Here is a 17838-nt window from a genome sequence, read left to right on the forward strand (position 1 = left end):
CAGAAATTGTTCCCTCCTCTGCTTTAGCCTTCTCTTTCTCCCAAATAGAGCAGAAATCTCTCTCAACTAAAGCTGCACTCTTATGAGCTCAGTGCTACAGCTCCCTAAAGCACCAACAGCAAAGTAAATGAAGCATTTCACAGAAACTACTCATTCTTTTGTGGGTATGACTCTAACCCAATGTCTCTTTAATAAAGGCAGATAAACAGTGGGCTGTGCCTGGGCATAAATTTACCAAACTAGGGCAGCTGTTTGTTGAAAATATGTCTCAATTGTCTGTAAAATATATAATAAAAATAAATAATATGACATAATATAAAAGTTTATCGATATTATAGTATTTAGTATGTCTCACTGTGGCATGCTTAATCACAGAAATCCAACCGTATTCATTATATACAGCAGAGTGAGAGAAATTTGGCATCAAAACTTTTGATCCCCTGTTTAAACTTCAAACAAGGCCACTGTGCACAACTAGCTCTGCCCTCTTTTGTATTACCATTCCTCAGACCTCTGCTGCTCATTTTGTATGCACCTTCTATCCGGCTACGATTAAAAAGAAAAAAAAGGTGAGGCTGCTTGTTTTCCGGCACCCAACAGCAATCCAACGTGCCTGGAATGAAGACAGCTGACCTTGGGAGAGCTAAACACATCCTCTGGGTGCCAAAGTGATAAAAACAAAACACAAGCTTCCAGCCGAAGGGCAGATTATTTTGGAGGAAAGGTGTGATGTAGAGCGGGAGATAGGAGACAGAGAAAGAGGGGGAACTTTAGTGAACACTGTTGGCAACAGTCAGTTAGAGCAGATACAGTTGGGTCTTACTAAGACATGTGAAGTATATCCAGAACACCTACTTTGACTCCGAATATTTCTCGTTCAACAAGGAGGAAAAAGTTTGAGTGATAGCCACCCAGGATGTTTTGTCAGCTACTCTGCCAGTCTCAACCAAGGTCGGGCCCCCTGTTACTGCCACCCTACAATCATGGTGGAGTTGTAGCCACAGCTGAGTGAAATCCAATCATTGGAGCTTTTGTGCACAACATAGAGTGACCTAGCATGCTATGATATAGGGGCAAAGGGTGAGAGTGGGAGAGAGAGGCAGAGAGAGCTGGCCTTAAGTGAGGTAAATGGCTCCAAAGAGACCAGTCCCGTTTCTCTGCTTTTTTCTTCTGAGTGTGGCAGGTGAAATGGAATTCACTTAAACAAGTCTAAGATTTTCTTAGGCACAAGAGAAATTGAAGCACGCTGTTGTTTTTGTGTGTTTTTACACTGTAATTGCAAAGCCAGATCCATTAACCTTTCAACAAGATAAGATGGAAGTAAAATTATTCCCGCAAAGTAGCTGGATTGTTGCAGTGTCCAGCAGTAATGCAACCATCTTTAAGAGACATCTTTACCTTCCTTATTGATGTTATGTCAGTGTAATGGTTGATATACAAATCAATACAGAGCAGCCTGCAATCAACCACCAGCCTAAACTCTTTGTGTCTGATACCCAATATTCATTTAAAATAATACTGCAAAATACTGCAAAGAATATTTTTTAGAATGAAAAAATCACAGACTGAATCTTTTCTCTCTCTCCCAATGCTGTATCTGCAGTATTTACACTAACAGGTCTATCAAGACTGAATGTGCAGATGGCCATACATATGTTATGTACTGAAAGTGCTCTGCTGCATATACTCACTGTGTAAAAAACTGCACTGTGAAAACATACTGTATAAAGACTCAGCTGCATGTTTTCCACAATACGGTAGTACATTGCTAAACTCTTCCCCCCTCGATACCATTGACAGTGATTGTATTGATAGTTATAAGTATTGATAGTTGATACCTAGTTACAATGTTTCATCTTATAATTGGCAGTGGTGGAGAAAGTACTCAGATCCTTTACTTCTGTAAAAATACCACTAAATATTATTAATTAAAAATATTCTATTACAAATAAAAATCTTCTTTCAAATCCTACTTAAGTACAGTTACAAAAGTATTTTCAACAAAATACACTTGAAGTATCAGGTTCCACAGAAAAACGTCCCGTGATATATTATCATATACAGTTTGATATTATTAGATTGTTTGATGCATCAATACACAAGTAGCATTTAAAAGGATACGTTCAGGTCTGTCTCAATACAATACTGGTGTGCCACTATGCACGTGGAAATGGGTCTTGGTTGTGTAACATTTCCTTCTTTCCATACTGAGCCTGAAGCTATTTCCTTGGGAACGTGACTAAACTGTGAGAGATGAGGAACATAATCCACAGCCCTCGTTATGGGCAAAAATGAATGAATGAAAGTTCAGCTGATGCTAAAATTAAGCTTCCGCAATCTGAGTTAGCAAAACCGAGTCATTGTCTTCCAAAGTTACAGTCTGTTAAGTATGAAATTCCCCCTTTTGTTTCCCCTGAATGTTCCTTGCAAAGCTGCAGCGGAGGGTTACATTATATACATTATATACAGTACTAGTCACACATTTACTTATTCAAGTGAATAGGAAGGTGTGTCCACACTTTTGACTGGTACTGTGTATACAGTTAAGTTTTGTCCAGTGGTTCCTAATCCAGGGGTCAGGCTCCTCCTCTGCTTTGAATAATAGTTTGTGTCTGATATGGTTTTTCTATTTACTTAATTAGACATTTTTATAAATGAAATCGACTCCTTCTTCCTCATTGAAAAATCCAGACTCGATGAATACACAATAAATTTCATTTAAAAAGTTTAACTGCTGGATGCATCACTGCAAAGTCCGTTCTCAGTATATGTAGTAGTGTATATAATGTGATGTCATAAATCAGGCTCCTAGGTTTTCCCCTTCAGCAGATGAATGTGAAAACAGCCTTCTAGTGTCAAACTCTTCACATACATCGATCTGCATAGTGAAGTTCAAACATCCAACTGAAGTAACAACAAGCAAAACACATTTTTGAGTGGAGGAGGACTTTAAATGAAACCATCTTTAGAGAATTTAGAGGCTAAATTTCTCTTTTGTAGAGCTGCTAACAACTTCTACACAACTGAAACAAGGTGCCCCATTTCCTCCAAGTAAATTTACTTTCTACCACTTTCTACCACTAGTAATTGGTTTATGATGCTACATTTCATAGCTGGGAATTATGTTTATTTCACTGCAATTAAATGAAAACAAAATGAGAACAAATTGCAATATAAATATCGTCATAGTAAATATGTTAAATAGGTTTTTCTCATCAGTACAATTTGTGTTGGTGATGGATTATATTACAAACCGAATCATTTCATTACAAACAGGAAATCGTTGACCTGCTTTCTGCTTTCATTTCTCCCAATTTGGGAGCCTCTGAAGTTGATTCCTTGTGTAAATTAGCTTCTGATGATGCAGGCGTTCAGCCGGTAATCTATCCGTCTAAAGAGGTAGGCAGGCAAAATAATCAAATATCCCAAAAGAGAGCAGCTCACAGGGACTACAGAGTATTGTACAAATGACGCCACTGACTTCTTGATAATGGTATATTTAGATAAAATCCCCCATGGAAAAAAGGAAATAAAAATCACTATAATCACACTGTGGCTCAAGTCCAGGCAATCCCCTCTCTAATGTCTCATTAGCCTAATGCAACATTAGATTCCTAATGACACTAAGATTTTTTCACTGTGTGGCCACGGTGAATGTTATCCTTATTAATTGAGCTTTAAGTGCGCAATCCATCTACTGTATGTATCAGATGAGTCAGCCATGTGTGGGCTACCAGAAACCATGTATTTAAGAGATCATGATGCTCGTATGGAAATAACAGCAAACCTTCAACATTTAGTTAGGGCGCATTCACTCTGACTGGGTGTTATTTTACTCTACGGGCTTGTTTTGTTGTATAAGGTGAGATGTCAGCAGAACACAGGCTGCAGTGCCGACACAGCAGCAGCATCCAATCAAGCAGACAGTGTAGGAAACCACGGGCAAAGGTTAAGAACAGACAACTGGAACCATCTTCACTCAATCGACGGAGAGAAGGAACGAGGTGATGGCTCTTTTATTTCTAACGGCCATTAGTGTCATTGCTTCAAAATGGAATATTGAATGTTCAAGTACATATTATAACTGATGGTGACACTCAGTGCATGCGGCAGGACAACTTCACTGGGCATAATGACTAATTACAAACAGTGTTTGTTGGGATGTGACAGTCTAACACGCCCTTGCAATAATAGCAGAGGAGGTTGGCACCACCATTAATACAGTAGCTAAAGATAACCTTCAGTCCCTGTAGAGGACTCGCACACAATTAAAGTGTGTGCTCTGCTGCCTTATCAGCTCGCTGACAAGTCTCCCTTTCTGCTCTGATTTTTTTCATTACACAATTAAATGATTTAGTTGTTTTAACTTGAAAGAGAACAGATTTTTTGCGTCCCTCCCCCTTCCCCTTGGGAACAAAAGGAAAGGCAGCGGAATGATGCATTAGTATAATGAGACGGCTCTATAGTTACAGCATGGATTTAACACAGACTGAGGCTTGGCCTGCAGCTTTGGACTCCCACATCTGGTGTTGTGGAGAATTTCATTTGAGATGGGAGGGTCCTTGCCCACAGATTTCCCGATGATATCTTCATTTTGTTTAAGCTTGGTACAGCTGAATTTGAAACGGCCTCTCATGTTGGGAAGGGTGCACATGGTGAAAATTGCGGGGGTTTTTTTACCTGGAGTGACCCAGTGGCCAAGACATGATGTCCGGCACAAATGTGATTAGCCGTGGTTCTCCCCTCTGGCTAAAAGATCCAGACCTAAGCAGTCCAGCTCAAGCTTTCACAGCCACTGACCAGCTGGTTTAATTAAAACAAACTGGAATGTCAAGAAGCAGGAAGAATCATGTTTCCGCTCTGACATTCTGACTTAATTAATAGAAAACAAGGTTGTATAAATTTACTTCATTCCAAGCTCATACCGGAAGCCTTTGTGGTGTTCCTGTCTACCTGAATGTCATTTCAAGTCTGTTTTGATCGATGAGAGCCTTTCTCCCTGGAATCTTCTACAGTGTTGCTTTGTGATGAGCGTGTGCAGATGAGAGACTGCTGTCACGGAATATCAAGTGCTGATTTACTGTATAATAGATTCAGTGACGATGCCTCCTGCTGTCCTGCCACCTGTTCTGTCAGCCGAGAGCCGTGTCGCTACGCACGGATCCATGGCTCGTTTACCAGCAAGCAGCACTTCAAAAACAAGCATATCACTATTAACCAGTCAAAGACTTCCAGAAACCAGCTCAAATAGAGAGAACCGCCTGCCTGCATGGCACAAGCTGCTTACACACTCACAATAGTCAGATAAAATAAGTAGGGATAAGATGTGCCTGTGGTCCTGCAAGTTTGTCCGTCCAGCCTCAGTGTCGTCCTGTCTTGGGTTTGCTATGTGCGACAGTGATGAAGTGCCTCAGCTGGGCTCGTTTGGCTCCTCGGTGAAAAATGAAGCCATTAGTTGTAGAGGGAGAGGAGGGGTGCTGGGCAGCCGAGGCTCCTGGGCACGTGAAGGCCTTCCTCTTTTCCCGCATGTTTCACGCTGGCCCTAACAGGACAATTCATCTTAATCAGAGCCCAGTCCATGCAGCACTTGTACAAGATGACTTTTTATTCACCAAAATGTCAACCTCATCATTTCATCAGCAAACGAGCCAGAAACTGAAAAGTCAAAAAAGTCAAAAACGAAGAATGCATTCAGGGTTGATACAGTTTTAAAGATGAACACTTCCCACACTCTTTACTGTTGTCTCCCAGTCTGTGTTGTTAAGCTGCTTAGTATCTAACACTCACATCCTCCTTTCACTGTCATGATGTATGCACGGTATACAGCTTCAATTTGGTCCAGGAGATGAGAGAGTTTTACAGAGGAATTCAACTCTCACTGTCTCCCCCCTAACCTGCCTGTGGGCGCTACTGGGCTGTTGACTCATGGAGCAGACATTGCTGCCAGCGCTGTCGCTAGCAATGCATGTCTAAATGTACTCATGATCCAAAGTGTGTGTGTGCGCGTGTATACAGTATGATGATGTGTATGTGTGTTTGCAAAGAGTACTGCTCAGCTCAGGCAGAAACGCTGCAGCCTGTCCAGAGATATTAACATCAAATCACAAACGGCTCACCTTTCGGTGTGTATTGTCTAGTATCTAACTGTTTGTGGCTTGCTGTCCGTCCAAATACAGTTTTGTACAGACAAAATGTGGGTGTGTATGAGTGGAAAGATTTGTAGTCTGTTGGCAGCTTTGTGGTTGTTAAACGGGAGTCCAGGGACTATAAAGAGTCCTTCATGGGATTCTACTCAGTCTTCAAGATGAAAAATATCCTACATTTCTATTTTATTTTACTAAATGTGTTCCTTGTGTATAAGAATAACTCACTCTCACTACTATAAGCAGTGCATAGAACTGAGTACTAAACTGACAACCAAAATCCTCCCCAATGAGGGTTCTTGGAAAAATTGGACGTTAAATCATTAACATGAAATGAGACTGCCAAAATTCATTGGACTGCCTAGTGTTCAGCTGACAATTTCTCTTCATCATCTGTGTCTCCACAGAGTACAGTCATCATGTACGATGCGGCGAGGGTGCCATCTCCTAAGGATGGTGCAAACGGGATGGCCCAGCCGGTGGTCCCTGGAGCAGGAGCAGGAACAGCTGCAGGATCAGGAGGGCCAACGCCAACGCCGACCACAGTCCTACAAGCTAAAACTGAAGAAGGACAGCCAGATACAGAGGAGGACGAGGAGCCCAAAGTGGAGCCAGTCCTGGTGAAAAAGCCATACAGAGAGATCCTGGACCATGAGAGGAAGAGGAGGGTTGAGCTTAAATGTATGGAGCTCCAAGAGATGATGGAAGAGCAGGGGTAAGTGAGATGGGATGAGCCCAAAAACCTCTAAGGTGCACTGAATAAATATTGTTTCAACAAGCTAGTAAGCACTCCAGTTGCACTGGGTGTTTGAAGTCAACTATCATTATTGTTTTCAGAGGAATGGTAGTTGTTTATCTTTTCTTTACAATTCAGTTATTGGGGAGCTGGTTGGAGTGCAAGCCATGAAAGCTTTCTCGGTGTAATAGAGAACTTGACATTGACAGGTATATACCTGTAGGGGTGTAGAGTTCACAAGCTGCACCGAAACATTACATTCAAAATCTGTTGCCTGCCAAAAGTCATTTTCATTGCAATATTGGGAAGAAGAAAAAAACAAGCCCCTGCAGAGGGGTGTAGGGTGTGTGTAAGGGGGGTGTTTTTGTTAAGAAATGGTGCATAGCAGCTGTGTTTGGGCCCTTCGGAGCAGCATGGTATGGAAATGGGTTGGAATCAGTTGTGGTAGCTGTCTTTTTTTTCCCTTCCCTTTCAAAGCAGTGCATTCTTGTATGATGCTCGTATAATTATGTGATGGAGAGAGCAGTGAGGAACAAATCTGCCACAAATTAAACTTAATGTCCTCATGTGGGTGGTATAGGAAGGCCACAACTGAGTATATTAAATACATTTGGTTGGAAGATAGCACATTAGGTCAGTGTGATGCTCTGGTCCTAAGATAATTGTTTCCCAGAATAAGAAACAGTTCAATATTAGGTGAAGAGTCAGAGAGAACCATCAGGACACTTCGGGGACCTTTTTGGCAGAGACCTGGGTGCTTCCTGCTTGTTCAGGTGTCCCCCATTTAACATAATTGGCAGTGTTCACAATCAGCAACTCAGTGAAGGATCATGTTGTCACTGCTCCGGTGACTCCTGCTTGCTGGTTGGCTGCTTGCAGAGAAGCAGGCTGGGAAACTACATGTACCAGAGGTGACACAAAGGTTTCTACACCATCCCCTAGCCAACAGTGGGATTTAACCGGATCAGGAACCATGGTGTGCTGGGAATACGGCCTTTGAAACTGTGAGAAAGAAGTGGATGCAGAAACGTTGTGATTAAAAATAAGTCTACATATCTTATGAATTCAAGCTTTTGAATAAATTCTCTTCATGTGTGCATAGTTTGGCAAAAGCATGAAAATTACTTACTGGTTTGAGCAGGCACTGGTGGGAAGTAACTATTTACTCGAGTACTGTACTTAAGTACAGTTTTGAGGTACTTTTATGCTGCTTTACACTTCCACCCCACTACTATACAATACACTATTCAAAGAAGAATATTGTACTTTCTACTCCACTACATTTATTTCACAGCTTTAGTTTCTTTTCAGATGAAGATTTGACACAATAGATAATATAACAAGCTTTTAGAATACAACACATTGTTAAAGATGAAACCAGTGGTTTCCAACCTTTTTGGCTTTTGACGTCTTACATAAAGCAGTGTGTAGTCGGGGTCACATTTCAGATGTCTATGAGTTGTTAACAGCTCCATCAAATAGTGATTTTTCCCTCTAAACTCCTCACATGGTTTCATTTCCATAAATGTTCAAATGATCCAATATTTCACCAAAAATCAAAGATTAGAGAAAAATTCCTAAAGGTGTATTTGTGTATCAGAACTGTCATATATAATAATACATCAGTCAGAGGGACCATACAAGTGCTTTTACTTTAATACTTTAACTATATTTTGAAGTAGGATTTTCATTGTATTTTTACATTTCTGTATTAAAGTAAAGGATTTGAATACTCCTTCCACCACTGGAGCAGGTAGGAACGACAAATCCTAGTAATCCCTAGAACCAACATTGCACCATGTAGCTTCATCTGCATCAGCGACACACATTTCACCTCACAGATGAAAATGCTACACATGCACACAAATACACAAACACTATTTCCAGGGTTCATACATGGAGATACATGCAGATTCATACATCAGCAGCAACCTTTTATGCTTCACAATCTTGTGCGTGTCACCAATGCACCATTACTCATCCCTGACGTTGCTGCATATTTGCAGCCAACACTTGAACTTTGCATTAACGGCCTTATCCTCAAGTAATGGTTATTAGTGAGGTTGCCATAGAGACAGTCAAGGAAGAACACAGGCCAGCCCGGCTTAGTCTGTTTCATTAGCATGATACGTGTCCTCCAGCACAAAGTTAGGAAGAGCTCATTGCATACTAACGCTATGGTGACTGCAGTCGGCTCAAATCTACAATCCTGGGGCTTCTCTCAGGCTGATCTGCGCACACACACACACACACACACACACACACACACACACACACACACACACACAATGCTGCTTGAATAACCACAGCTCGCAGGCAAACTCCAGGCTAGCTGAGACTGTAATTAATGCTGAGTTCTGTGAAGCTCACTTTCCCACTGATACCTCGTGACATTTTATTCACATCACATTCGTCATTTATAGAAAGCTAGCTAATCCTTAATAGATTAGGGAGGGGTGATTTAATTGAATAAAGGGGAAGCTAATTATCAAAGCTTGATACGAGAGGTGACTTGAACACTGTTTAATCTTTCTAATAAAATCAGTTATACCTACTATGATATCACCAAGCCTCTGTCATTACCTTCCCCCACTGATCGTACCATTTTACGGTATGAATTAAATCAGTGCTCCTGTTGGGTTTTTTTTTTTAAAGGTGGAGATAGATTACACTAAAGCGGGTAGCTTCACGTCTGAAAAGTGAAGCCAATGTGGAAATAACTTAAACCTGCATTCTCCCTAATAGCCAGCAGGGGGCAACTCCACTGGCTCCAAAAAGAAGTCTGATTGTATGGAAGTCTATGAGAAAATGACTTTACTTCTCACTTGATTCATTACCTCAATAAACACTTTCCTAATGAGTTTATGGTCTCAATCGCCAGTTTAAAAGACTTCTTCAATACAGCATGATGTTCATTTTGCAAATTATGGTCCCATTTACAGTAAAATAGATGATAAAGCAGGGTATGCTTTAAAGTGTGGCTACCTTGCGATTGACAAGTTGCTACCACGGCAACAACGTTGGTTAGGTAAAGTAACTATGGTGTAACCATGGCCCAGATTCACAGAATATAGGCGTAGCTGCTGCTATTTAAGTGTGCGTTTCAGTTCATGAAAGTTAATTGTAACATTTTGGTTCCCTAAAAAAGTCTTCAGCGTTTGCTTTTACGAAAAGACCCCCTAAGGAGTCAGATATTCAGTTTTTATGGTAAGTAAACTTTGTGGTACATTTAATGGTTTTAAACCTGTTTTTCATTAGGAAAAATTAGCAATTACCATTATCACAGTTAACCATAGACTGTAAATGCACTGTGCTAACCAAGCTAGCAGCTAGCGTTAGGGTCAGCTCCACCATCTTGTCCAAATATGGTCACTTCTGGCTCCAAAAATCCAAGATGGCAACAGTCAAAATGCAAACTTGAGGCTTCAAAACGAGAGTCCATGGTGGCTACGTCCATTATTTTTTTACAGTCTATGATTACACTTCCCTTCCCTTTTCTTCCACTCGTTTTTCTCCCAGTCCGTCCTTCCCTGAGCATGACTGGACTTGTCAGGCAGTGGGTGCTCATTAAGACTGCAGGACTATGATAGATTGATGTAGCTTAACAGAAACTGCTGGACTTTACAAAAAGAAGAGAGAATATGGGGTGTGCACTGCTGCCATCTGTCAAGGTCCCTCATCTCCTGGCCTGCAGTAGACATAGTTGCTCCTGGTTTGAGAGTAATGTAAAAGAGTCGTGATGTCTAGTGGAACAGTGCAGAGGCAGGCAGCCGCTCAGCTAATGATGACAGAATACAAGGAGACCAGACACCCGTGCTGACCAGCTCCACTCACTCATCAGACTGCACAGGCCTGGCTGGCAGACCGTTGTACTTGAAGGACGGCGACCACTCAGCCTCTGGGCGGACTCAAGTCATCTTGTTAAGCTATAATAAAAGCAGACTCTCATTTGCCAGCTTGGCTCAGCACATCTCCCCCTGCCTCTCCAATTTCTAATGTGCCTCTTTAAATGAGAGAGTGTGTGTGCATGTGTGCAGGATTAAGGGATAGAGCGGGGGATGAAACACAGGGACAGAGAGGGGGAGCGATGCCAGGCATTAGACACAATTAAGATGGTGGCTGGAGTCTGTTTTCATTTGTTGTGGATTTAAACCAGTGGGCTCGGCCTCCACGTCACCCCCCGAGTCCCTGTCCTGACTGAGGCCTCGGTGAAGGATTAGGCCGGGGGTGGGGCAGATCGTCAGACACTCGCCCCCACCCTTTGCATACAACCCCCCTGACCCAGCTGTGCTCTTCTCATGAGATAAGACCAGGATAAATAGTCTGTCATGAGTGATGGCCTCACCCTGGGAGCCAATTAGACGGGCTCAGCAATTAAAGGAGTCTATTCATTTAAGCCATCCAAGGCCTGGCAGCATCCCCCATTCATCAGGGCATCAACTGCTGGAACATTACCCTTTTATGTATATAAAGCCTTCACACATAGTTCCCGGTAAATTACTGGGATAATCTTTCAGGTACTGCTAGTAATTTTCATTATTCACACATGCAGCTACAATCAGGAACGTTGTCGGAAAAGATGGGGCAATGGACAGTCCAGCAGATGGCGGTAACGCAACACTTATTGATGCCAACCGCCGTAAAACTCAACAGAAGAAGAAGAAGATAGGGCAAGGCCAAATGTACATGTATGTGGTGGAAGACGTCTCTTACAAGCACCCAGGAAGTGTGCCGGGCTTCGAAGCCAATTTGACAGAGTGGCCAAACTGTGGAATTACAACTTTCAGATCCACCTTGGGCCCAAAAAGCATTTTTACCATGCACCATCATGTGAAAAGGAGCGGCTGTAAAATGGTGGATATATTTTTTTGAGCATCACAACCTCCGCAAAATGACTCTTTTCACTCTCAGAATTTGATCCATTCTGTCCAATAACATTTGGAAAGTCTAGAAGAGCTGCACGATTGAATTATTTTATCCCATTTAAGTTAGCAGAGGGCTAAAGTTAACGGGCTCGGCCAGCGGAATTCTCTGGTACACATGCTCTATGGGCACATTGGAACAAAATCCAAAATTACGCTGCATATACTGAATGTTTCAACAAATGCTTACCGTCTAATTTTCTGCAAGTTTGGCTACCTCATGATAACACAGCTCACTGACTGATTTCAAGCTCAAGGGCTGCTCTGCATCCAAGGGTCCAGACTCTATTTCAGGGGTGTTTTTCCACGCTAATTGAGGCATAATGATCGTGCATGATTTGAACTCCTGTGGTGTCTGAACCTTTTTCCAGCTCTCTAATGAGCTCTCTTCATGGCGCCTTAGTCAGTCTAAACTGCAGGCAGGGCAAGGCTCCCTTTATACACCTCACATATGTTGCCATGCATGCACGCAGACAAAGGTTGGCTTCAAAGAGGCAGATGATATTGTCCATCCATAAAATGTGTGTTCAGCCTTCCTTATGCATGCATAAAACTGTATGTAGCAGCAACAGTGAATGTATTTTAAAGAAGAGGAAGATATTGCTCTTCCTGCTTCACCAAGCAGAAAAATTAGATGTGCATGTGTGTATTGAAAAATGTATCTGTTGTTTTAAAGTAGACCAGAGAGGTGTAGCCTGGCACAAGCAAAAAACACAACATAACACAAGGATGCATAAATGAATTTGCACATTATAAGGACGTAAAAGCAAATCATTTTCAAGACAGAACAGTCTGAGCTGAATTGGAAAGAAGTTTATAGCTTTATAGCCGAGAGCTATATTGCTGCATTTTGGTCGCTGCTGCTGTGGTATTACTTTAGTAACATGTGCAGTGAGACTTTTTGAACTGCAAGAGATGTGAGTAGCTGGGATCTTATTAAGAGAGATGCTCTTAGAGCCTCTGAGGCCAGAGCAAATAACTATCTCTGCTCTGATAGAGGTTTCCCTGCAAGCCAAAGCCTGCGTCAGAAGACATAAGACGATTAGCCGGTGTCCTGAAAGACGACTGGAAACGGGAGGGAAAGCATCTCAGCAGGAGAATGACCCATTTTATACATTGTCAAGCCAATATAGCAAGTCCCATTCTAGACAGAACGGCTTAAAATGCTGTTGTTACAGGAGGTCTTAGAGAAGATGAGCAATCAGAAAGAGTGCCAGCGGCAGTGCAGATTGTGCTGCTCTAACCATTGATCTGCTAACAGTGTGGGGCAGGTGAAAAGGGCGGCTTTATATAGTGAGAGACGGGCGAACTTTCTTTTCTACTCTTTCTGTCTGGTCCCTCTACTATCTGTTATCTAACCAGAAAATCTATGACTGTAAAGTGTATCAATTGAAAATCCTCTCCACCTGAGAGTTAAACCATTTCGCTGTGGTACTTGGTAGGTCGTTTTAATTCTGCCCCTGAAATAGAAATGTGGGGGTGATCAGGTTTGCCTTCCCGTGTTCCCAGCACTATTCAATCTTACTAACTACATTGGCCTCCCTTTGCCTCTCTGTACTCTTTGCAGTGGGATTGATGGCTGAAGCGTTTCATAGGTGTGCAGCATTGCCAGGGGACGACTTGTGGAAAAAGCTCCTCAGACATCAAACACAGAGACATCACACACACGCAAACACACACCCACATGTTCAGGCGCGTCCTCATCAAATCGATGACTATCAGCGTAAGGACAGTCTCTGGGCCACAACTATTCATTTTCCAGGATTGTAAGTTAATGGGGGGAATCTGTGGGCGCTCGGAGCTGTCTAATTACTCCAATCAAGTTCTTTAATCGTGGTGATTTTTCACAGCTGGGGGTGGCGGGGAGCCCCTCGTTCTGATCAATATCCCCTGTCTCTCTCTCCACCCCAAATCACTGGGACTTTGCATGCTGCAGGCAATGGGCCTGGGCTAAATGGCTTCCATTTGGCTCCACTCGGCTAAACTCTCTGAACAGTCCCAGCTCACACACACACACACACACACACACACACACACACACACACAAACCGAAATAAATGAAAATACACAAGTGCCATGCTCAGTTTAAATGTGCAGAGGAGAGATGTGTTGTTTCAGTGTACTCATCCTAATAGCTTCTGACAAACATCCAATATGCAGCCATTTACACAGATTGACTCAGCGCTCACTATGGATTTCTTTCTAACTTCTTTAAACACAACTCAAAAGTCTGGCCACAATGAAACAAAGAGTTGTTTAGACCTCTTTTTCTCCATAGATTTTATCTGTATGTGAACCCACCAACCATTCGCCAGGTTCCTGCATGCATTCAGGTGCTGTGGGGGATTCTTCCGGCCCACACTTCTAAACCCCAGGCTCTTTGTTAAAGCAGCACCACTGCTGAGTTTATATTCTCTGACTTTGTTTAGTAGGCTAGACTGATCAAAAAGAACCCAGCCTTTCTGTGCTTCACTCTGCAAAGCTGTGCTGAGCTTCAGAATCGAGCAATTCAGTGGGAGGATGGAGAGAGAAAGAGAGAGAGACAGCAAAGGTGAGGAGAAAGAGAAGCAGAAAGAGGAGGAGGAGATTCTGTGGGTCATATGTCAACAGAGGCTTTAGCTTCACAGGTTCTCACCCCTGTTTCCTTGCTTTAGCTGGAGTGTCAACAGAGATAGCTGCAGGCACTGACATCCTCACCATCATCAGCATAATGTGAAGGAGAGAATGCTACAGCCCTGGCGTCTGTTTGAAAAGGGTCTCCTTTTCTGAGCCTTCTTAACCTTATACCTATTGTACACCCTTCTTCGATACACAACAGACAGCTGAAAGCATGCAGCGGCTGCTGTGGAGTTGTTTGGAAGCAACTAACGTATGGTGATGGGTGCCGCACCATGCATGGAAAGCCATGAATATAAAGTGTGTGTTTGTGGCCTCCATTGTGCTGAGTTGACAGCTGCTGGGCTGAGAGATTGCCTTACAGCAGGACCTGATGGTGCTGTCACACTGGCTGGGCCATCTTCTAACTATTTCAGTTCTCCATCACACTTCCCCTAATCTCTTTCTCTGCGCTGTCAATGCACTGATAGCACCCAGCTCAGAATACACGGTATCAGCTGCTCTATTTAATCTGAGAAAAGCAAACACTCCTCAGACAAATGCCATTTCCACGCTGAAATGAGTCTCTGGTTAATTTACAATCCAGTTTGTAGAATTGGTCTTGCCATGAGCTGCAGTTAAAGAGAGAAACTCAGTTGCTAAGTATGAGTGTATGTTTCAGCACTGAGTGATGGACAGTTCCCCTGTTCTTTTACCCATTGCAAGTGGATCCCATGTCCCAGATGTTAACTCTTATTCATAAAAGGAAAATGAACTGCATGGCCAAAATTATAATAACCCACATGTTGTGGTGTTGTTTTTCATGGTTTGGGCTCCTGTAGGTCTTTTAGTTTCAAAGACGGACAATTATCTGTTAGACAATAATGTGTTTGCAACTTTGTGGCAGCAGTTCCAGGGCAGCCCTTTCCTGTTTTAACATGACAGTGCCCCGCTGTATGAAGCCAAGTCTATACAGAAATAGTTTTCTACTAAGCTGGTTAAATTTGTAAACTTCTTCCTCTCTGTTTAAGCCCTCTATCCAGACTAAAGTGTTGTTTTTGTCACCCCAAAACAGAGCTTTACCGAAAGCAGTCTCCAGAGTGTATCAGGCCATGACATAAAAACCTGGTCAGCTAAGTTGTGTCTGTCCTACTCCTTGCCAGATGTTGGCTGTAGCGTGCGGCTTTGTTGTTTGCCAACTAAAAAGAGGACGAAGAAAAGATTAAACTGTTTTTTTATTGATCAGGTGCTTTTGGTCCTGCCAAACGCTAGAGCAGACATAGTCTGAGTTTGGTGTGGATGAAACTGACTGGCCAGCACAGAGCCCTGACCTCAGCCCCATCCAACACCTTTGGGGTGAATTGGAATGCCGACTGCGAGCCAGGCCTTATCACCCAACATCAGTCCCCACTCTCACTGATGCTCTGCAGCCAGGTCATAAAATCTTGCCCAAATCCTTCCCAGAAGACTGGAGGCTGTTATAGCAGTATAGGTTTTTGAATGATATGTTTAACAAGCACATATGGGTGTCCACATACATTTGGCCATATAGTTGTATATATAGTTTATTATATCAATAATATATTTTTGTATACATACTTTTCTGAGAATTCTGGTCCTCTATTCATTGTAAATTTGGGTACAAGTAGTGATTCTCTATCTGAACATACTGCCACATCCCAGACACTCCACACACACACTGTTGTTGAATTTGATATCAACATTACAGTATATCATTAATGGTAGAGGATTCCAGTCAGTCTGTGATGTCTGGCTCCTGGCCACACTTTCACAGCTTTATTAATTCTCTCCTTCCCTCCTCTCTCCTCCTCCTCCTCCTCCTCCTCCTCCTCTCTATCCTTCATGTTTCTCTGCCTCTGTAGCTCATTACAGCTCATTACCACAGCCAGAGCAGAATGTGTAGAGATGGTGTGGGGATGGCGTGAATACACCAGCCGATCGGCTCGGTATACAGCACACTTAAGACGCCATGAGCTGACCTGCGTATCAATCCTTTGAGAATCTGCAGAATAGAACGGGACAGAAGTTACTTCATTCTCTCAGTCGCACTTGTTCAGGCAGACTGGTTGAATTATTACGGTCTCCCTTGCAGAGCTCTCACCACTCACACAGCGGCAACCCTGTGTCAGAGGCTGTTACTTGTGTTATTCACAAACTGGGAGCCCAAAGCTGTATGTTTCAAAGACTGTGTGTGGGGGAGTGTTTGATACATTCATTATGTTCTGCACCAAATCTCAATAAAACTATTTTGATGTTCTGCTGTTGCACCCACTGACAGCAACAATGTACCTGAAAATGAAAAAAGACAGATATTCTCATTGAGAAAATATGAATATAAATCTACAACGTGGCACAGTAATTTCTCCTGTGTGCCACTGAAGCAGTCCGCAGTATTCTGTCAGCTTGCTGGAAACTCACCACGCTGCCCTAACAGCTACTCTCAACTCAGCGAGTTACAGTGCTCGCTCATGGGATAAAACATTACACACGGTCAGGTTCAGAACAAGGAACCCGCCGGGGTAGGGAGAGTCGTCAGTGTGTCATCAGAATATACATCATTTGATTGAGTGTAATTTTTGGTCAGGACACAATCAGGAGACGGTCATCAGACTCTGTACTGCATGTGTGATTGCAGGGGGATGACATGGCTCCTACACGAGCATATGGCAAATGTGACTGATGATGTCCCCGCTGCAGTCAATGCTGCTGCTTGAATTCACAGTATGTTCATAGGCTTTTACATGATCTCTGGTTAACTCTGAATGTGTGTTCATGTCCATCCACAGGTACACAGAGGAAGAGATTCGACAGAAAGTGAGCACATTCAGACAAATGCTGATGGACAAAGAGGGCGTCATCACCAGAGCGGGATCAGACACACAACCAGTGTAAGTTACCGGACATCAGGTTTGATATCAGTAACATGTGTATGCATGGTTTTACACCTTTCCTCCCTTTTTGTCATTTATTTTCTCCCTCTCCTTGCTTTTCCCGCACACTGTTTTTTTCAGCAACTTCTTAGGAAACACACAGTGTTTTGTATCCTTAGAGATAAATTAATTAAAAATGAATACAAATATATGACACTAAACAAACTAGACAAAAATAAATATCAGTGCAAGCAGAAATTGATTTTAAAAGAGGTTATGAGAAATGGTCTGCCAGCCTAATAATGTCTTCAGGCAGACAAAGAATATTGACCATAATTGCAAAAGTGCAATATATTTTAATTCGAATCCTTGGCTTTTGACTGATGATGTATACACAAGGAGTTGTTAAACCCTGGTGCTTTGAAAATAATCAGTAACATTTTAAAGTCTATTCTAATCTCTGCTGGAAGCCAATGAGGCAAAGATTGGCATGATAATTGTCAATTTGTTTAGTATTGAGTCTCGTTCTAGCTTTGAACGAGAGGTGGGAG

At 42.5% G+C, this 17838-nt stretch overlaps 1 protein-coding gene across 2 annotated transcripts in view; it reads left to right on the forward strand.

Moving 5' to 3' along the window:
• srrm3 (serine/arginine repetitive matrix 3) overlaps nucleotides 1–17838 on the forward strand; it is a 73256-nt gene that overhangs the window by 31595 nt on the left and 23823 nt on the right. For both annotated transcript variants that reach the window (XM_067607486.1, XM_067607485.1), the window contains exons 2-3: nucleotides 6551–6858; nucleotides 17204–17305. In XM_067607486.1, coding sequence (XP_067463587.1) covers nucleotides 6551–6858; nucleotides 17204–17305 — 410 coding nt within the window. The remainder of the gene's footprint in view (nucleotides 1–6550; nucleotides 6859–17203; nucleotides 17306–17838) is intronic.

This window comes from Thunnus thynnus, chromosome 13 (genome assembly GCF_963924715.1).
Source record: "Thunnus thynnus chromosome 13, fThuThy2.1, whole genome shotgun sequence".
NCBI classification, from domain to species: domain Eukaryota; kingdom Metazoa; phylum Chordata; class Actinopteri; order Scombriformes; family Scombridae; genus Thunnus; species Thunnus thynnus.